This window comes from Rhagoletis zephyria, unplaced genomic scaffold (assembly GCF_001687245.7).
Source record: "Rhagoletis zephyria isolate East Lansing unplaced genomic scaffold, Rhagoletis_zephyria_1.1 Rzeph_scaffold_04771, whole genome shotgun sequence".
In the NCBI taxonomy this organism is placed as follows: domain Eukaryota; kingdom Metazoa; phylum Arthropoda; class Insecta; order Diptera; family Tephritidae; genus Rhagoletis; species Rhagoletis zephyria.
This window is the reverse complement of record NW_016161854.1, coordinates 20,703-26,077: the sequence shown is the minus strand read 5'-3', so window position 1 is coordinate 26,077 and position 5,375 is coordinate 20,703. Positions and strand designations below refer to the sequence as shown.

The 5,375-nt window shown below is 34.4% G+C and overlaps 1 protein-coding gene across 1 annotated transcript in view; it reads right to left on the bottom strand.

Moving 5' to 3' along the window:
- Positions 1-2,313: 2,313 nt before the first annotated feature.
- The window catches only part of LOC108371194 (peroxidasin-like), a 7,481-nt gene continuing 4,419 nt past the window's right edge, over positions 2,314-5,375 (bottom strand). Inside the window, exon 2 of the mRNA XM_017626702.1 lies at positions 2,314-2,536. Coding sequence (XP_017482191.1) covers positions 2,314-2,536 — 223 coding nt within the window. The remainder of the gene's footprint in view (positions 2,537-5,375) is intronic.

The window sequence follows — 5,375 nt, the reverse complement described above, 5'->3', positions numbered from 1 at the left end:
CATCAAATTCAAATATCAAAATTTTTTGATTTTCATCAAGCATAGCCGACAACGAGTCGGTGTAGTGTACGTGTAGCCGACAAAAGCCGACGACACCAATACATTTAAAGCGTTGATAAAGATATTTGATCGTCTCCGTGGCGCTTTACGCCCTTTTTTCCATACAAAAAAAAAAATTTTCGAACATACTTTGTATGGAGAAAATGCGTTAAAAAAATTGCGAAAAATCAACGCGATTTAAAACTTACATTTCATTTTAGTAAAATTTAATTCATACTACTACAAACTCAGAAAAATTCTAAAAAATCTGATTAAAATACAATTTTGCAGAATTTTTATAATTTTTTCAGAAAGTTTGAAATATGAATTTATATGGTTTTTGTTAGATAATGAGCTACAATTAAAAAAAAATAATAATTACGTTAAATAAACGAAAGAAAAATAGGCAAAATTAAAAAAAAATTCTCGTCCCTATTTATGTTTATGTACTAAAAGTAGAGAAAAAATTAATGAGATTTTTTCAATGAGACTGCTCGCAAAATTGCAATGTTTGTGGGCAAAATGTCGAACTCGATTGCGGATCGATCTGAACCAACGACCGTAACGTTTAAGGCTTGCATTATGTCAAAAGTAGTGCGATTCATAAAACGTCGAAAAGTGGCATTTTTGGCGAAATGGCAACGTTGCGAACAAAGATGTATGAACGACCTATTGCAACCCAGGATTGCAAATGTATGTGTAAAATAAAAGTTTTTACAATTATATTTCGAAGCAGCCTCAACTGATATACTATTTCTTAAAGTATTCGAAGACTACAAAAAATCATGTGTTTCGCGACTTTGACTTTGCAATGATTGCCAGCTGAAGTAAAGAAGAAAGTTTTCATACAAATGTAATCAGATGTGTCGCAAGTAGGCAAATTTTGAAACAAATGCGACATTTGCAACAACTTTTCGGCGTTTCATGAATCCCACTAATGTCTTTGTTGTAATTCAACCTGTCATTTACTACCATTATGCGTAGGTCAATTCATGAAATCAATTCATGCGTTTGAGTAGAAACTGAGTGGATGAACACCATTTCATGATTTCAATTATACGCGAAATGGAGTCTATGCACTGAGTTTTTACTCAGATCCATGAAATGATTTCGTGAATTGGACTACGCATAAACGTGAGAATTGTGCGTATAATTTATAAGGTAATTTAACGTTTTTATACTCTGGCAACCACATGAACATATGAATTCGTGATAAGAGTATAGGAATTCGCCTAGGAAGATAGACAGCGAGTAAGAAGAAATGCCGAACAAAGGAGTTTGTCTTCTTTCAACTTAAATAAATGCATTTTGCAAATGCCTGGATTATAATGGAAGTAATGGAACGGAGTGAACTGTTCACTTAATTATCTATTGTATGGGCAATCAATTCAAACGATTCTAATGCACCTCAACGCAATGTAAAATGGAAGCATCTAAAATCAATAGATCCTTACGAATTCGCCGCGATTTGTTACGATTCGCCGCGTGCATTATAACCAAGGTACATAAAACAAAAGTGCGTACGTTACTTAGTCCCTTGGTTATATCGCATGGGGCGAATCGTAACAAATCGCGGCGAATTCGTAAGGATATATGATTGCATTATAAACATTTGCATTTATTTGTTAAGGATACAATAAACAATTATGTGACAGTTCACTCCGTTCAGTTACTACCATTACAACCCGGTCTTAAGGATGCTAGAAGGGCGAATTCATATAAGGTGGTGTTACCGGAAAATGAATAGATAAATTATATTTGGGAAAATTAATAAAATGAAATGAAGTTATTGTTTCATTTCTAACCAAACCTACGCATGTAGCTCAATCGCCTAATGGTTTGCCTAGCCGTAAACATATGTTTACACATCCAATTTCGTGAGTAGGTACCTGGTACTCACACCTTTTTTAAGAAGTTACACTTCTATCATGTGTACGGTGCTACACACGCCCTTATTTTATAATGACTTTGCTAAAATCTTAAAATCAAAAGTTATCGAAACAAATTCTATGGGCCTGCGAAAAGTTGCTTTCTACCTTCTAGTTCATTTATATAATCGTGATTTATTTAAACGTTTTTTTATTTTGTTTAAATTTTTGATATGTATGTATATGTTGAGATTATAATGGCGATTTCGTTTCTACAAAAAATCTTGCCTTCTCATCGCCCTCTTCTTAGTGTTTGTGTGTAGAGGGCAAGGAGTGGGTTGCATTTTTCGGTAGAAGCGAAATCGGCATGAAACATGTTGTACAGTATTACAACATATTCGAGTACTTACATTTCTTTGAGATTTGTAAGCGGCTGAAATGCACCCACTGGTATATATTCAATTTTATTACTTCCCAAATATATTACTTTTGTGTTAATAAGTCCTCCTACAAAAGCGTCTTCACTTAATGTTCTTATACTGTTGTCGTTAAGATAGATTGTTGTAATGTGAGATAATCCTGAGAAAACTCCTGGTGGTATGTCTTCCAACTGATTATATCGCAAATCTCTGAAAAATAGAAGATACATAAGTTAATTAAAATTCCGTCCCCGTATATTTGGTAAACAGGGCGAGTTATCGAAAGGAAATTTCGAGATTTTCATGCTAGCCCCAAAAATTAAGAACTTCAGATCGATACTACCAGCTGTCATAAAAAGTTTATGTTTAAAGCAAAGGTTTTTTCCGATATTTCGATTGCTGAGTGGAAGATCGACCTATCTCGCCAGCCAATTCAAAAAGCTCTATCTCAGAAAACTTTTTACGAACGCCCTATTATTGAAAAACACCCTATTAGGTTGAATAACGCCCTATCTGAGAATTCGGATAGGGCATTTTTCAATTAAATTCTGAAGTATGGCGTTTTTGAAAAGTTTTCTGAGATAGGGCGTTGTTGAAATATTTTCTGAGATAGGGCGTTCTCGAACTGGCTGCCGAGATAGGTCGATCTTCCCCTCAGCCTTCGATTTCTTTTAGCTGCCGCTCCCAATAAAAAAAAAAACAAAAGTATTTATTTATTTATATATGGAGCCTTAACCCCCAAAAAAATCCGAGCGACAAATGTGTGTATGTTATTTTTAAGTATAAATACATTTTCAAAGATGCTCTAGGAAGTAGAATGACAGATATTAAAGCTGACTTTTAACCGTTAATCGCAAAATTGTTCCATACGAAAATTAAGAAGTTGTTGTTCCAGAATGTTTCGATTCGGATGCCGTTGCTGATACTGGAATTCTAAAAAAAAAACATTTTTTAAACAGCTACTGAGGCCGCACCACTCATTCCATACCATTCATACGGGCAGCAGTAGAAAGCTCGTAAAACAAGCTATCTAACGGTGTCTTTTGCGTTTATAAAATACTAGCAGATCCGGCGGACTTCGTCCCTCCCAAATTTAATTTTTTATTTAAACATTTGGTCCAACGTTTTCCCAGCAATTCACGTTCACGTTTGGTTTTGTGGCCGTCAGAAGGCATGTCCTCCACCGCCATTTTAAATAACCTAATGAAAGAGTTATGTCGCTGAAGAAGTTCTTGTGGCAACAATGATCTGGTTCGATGGTGAATCGTCCTTGAGTCTGTGTAGTACAGTTGGTGGCAATTTTAAAATGGGAGTCCACAGGAATCAAATATACATAGACTTACTTCAGACGAAATACCTTATATATCTTACAATTGAATTTGTAGGCATTTATCAACAATTATCTTTATTCTGTTTAGTCGCCCTAAAGCAAGAACCGCAGTGGTTCTGGTGGTTGATTGAACGGTGGTAATTTAACCTTGATCCTTGGTGTCTCCGAGTGACTCCACTTGACGATTTTTACCAATAACTCTACTCCAGCGCCACCTTGCAGCTCTTTTTGTGCAATAGTACACATTGCCCCCACCATTACCAATACGGACACTAAATAATTTTTAGTAAGAACCCAACCCCAGCGCCACCTGGCGTTTTGAAGTTGTTGACCTAACCAACAAATTTTTATTTTACAGCAGAAGCAAAATGCATTATAAAATGAGTATCAGAAATAGGTAACATGTGGCATGTCCGTTGTTTTTAGTACTAACACTTTAAAATTTTTATTGAAGGTGTATTTTAATAGATACATCCTACCAACATCTGTGAAAACCGCAGTTTCGAAAAAAGTGTTGGTTAGGGCCTCTGTAAATTAAGGTAACGATATTTATTTACAGATAGTTAAAAGTTTCAGTATCTTTGGAAGCTGCCACGCCCCCTTTCCAATAATCCCTACTTCTCAAATACCTCGGTATCAGGTCCACCTATCAGAAAAAAAGTAACCTGTATGTTAATCCAAGAAAATCGCACCATAAATAAAATTTTTTCGAATAGATCGGTCCCTGGTCCACTTACCGGACAAAAGGGATTCTGTATTTTTATCTAGTCAAAAAGCTACCCACGTGCAAAATTTCAAGCAAATCAGACTATAAATACGATGTTTTCGAATAGATCGGTTCTAGTCCACTTACCGAAAAAATGATCCTATATACTAATCTATGCTAAAAGCTACCTATATATACGGTGACCATCCGTTCTGTTTTTTGCAGGACCGTACTGTTTTTCAAAGGTCGGTCCTGCGTAGTTTCTCAAACCTAAAAAACCTGAAAATGTACTGATTTTTTCCAAGTGTCCTGCATTTGTCCCGCATTATATTCGTTATTTTAAAATTACCGGATTCTCAATCAAATACGCAGATTCATTTGGTTATTTTTTTCATTATTTTAAAAATTCGATAAAGAATACATATCATTACAGTAAATTTTGAGTCAAAGATAATGAAAATCGGATTAGATATGTAGATGCTATGGAGCGCAATCTGCACAAATTATATATTTTTGTAAAGGGCACTTTGTAACTCGTCGTTTACGTCGATTCCTGACGTCGATTTTTGACAAATAACTGCGAAAAGTACCAAAAAAACTCAAAATTTAACTATAAAATAATCTTTTAAAGATTTTCACTCTTCGTGTAAGCTATTGTAATTATAATATGTTTTACTATACTTTCATAAATATTTATGTAAAAAAAGATTAATATCGATGAAAAAAACGTGATTAATTTTTTAAGTTTAAAATGTATTAAGAATTTAGAATGATATATACTCTTTTGACATTTTTATACTACGTAAATATATGTAGGCATATTTTTGAAAAATTGTCCTTCATTTTGAATCCATATTTATGGTCACCGTACCTATATACCAAACTTTAAGCAAATCGGACCATAAGACGATTTTTTCGAATAGATCGGTCCTTGGTCCTCTTCACGGAAAAAAATAATCATATGCGCTAATCTAGGCAAAAAGCTACATAATAATAATAATAGATTGGCGCTT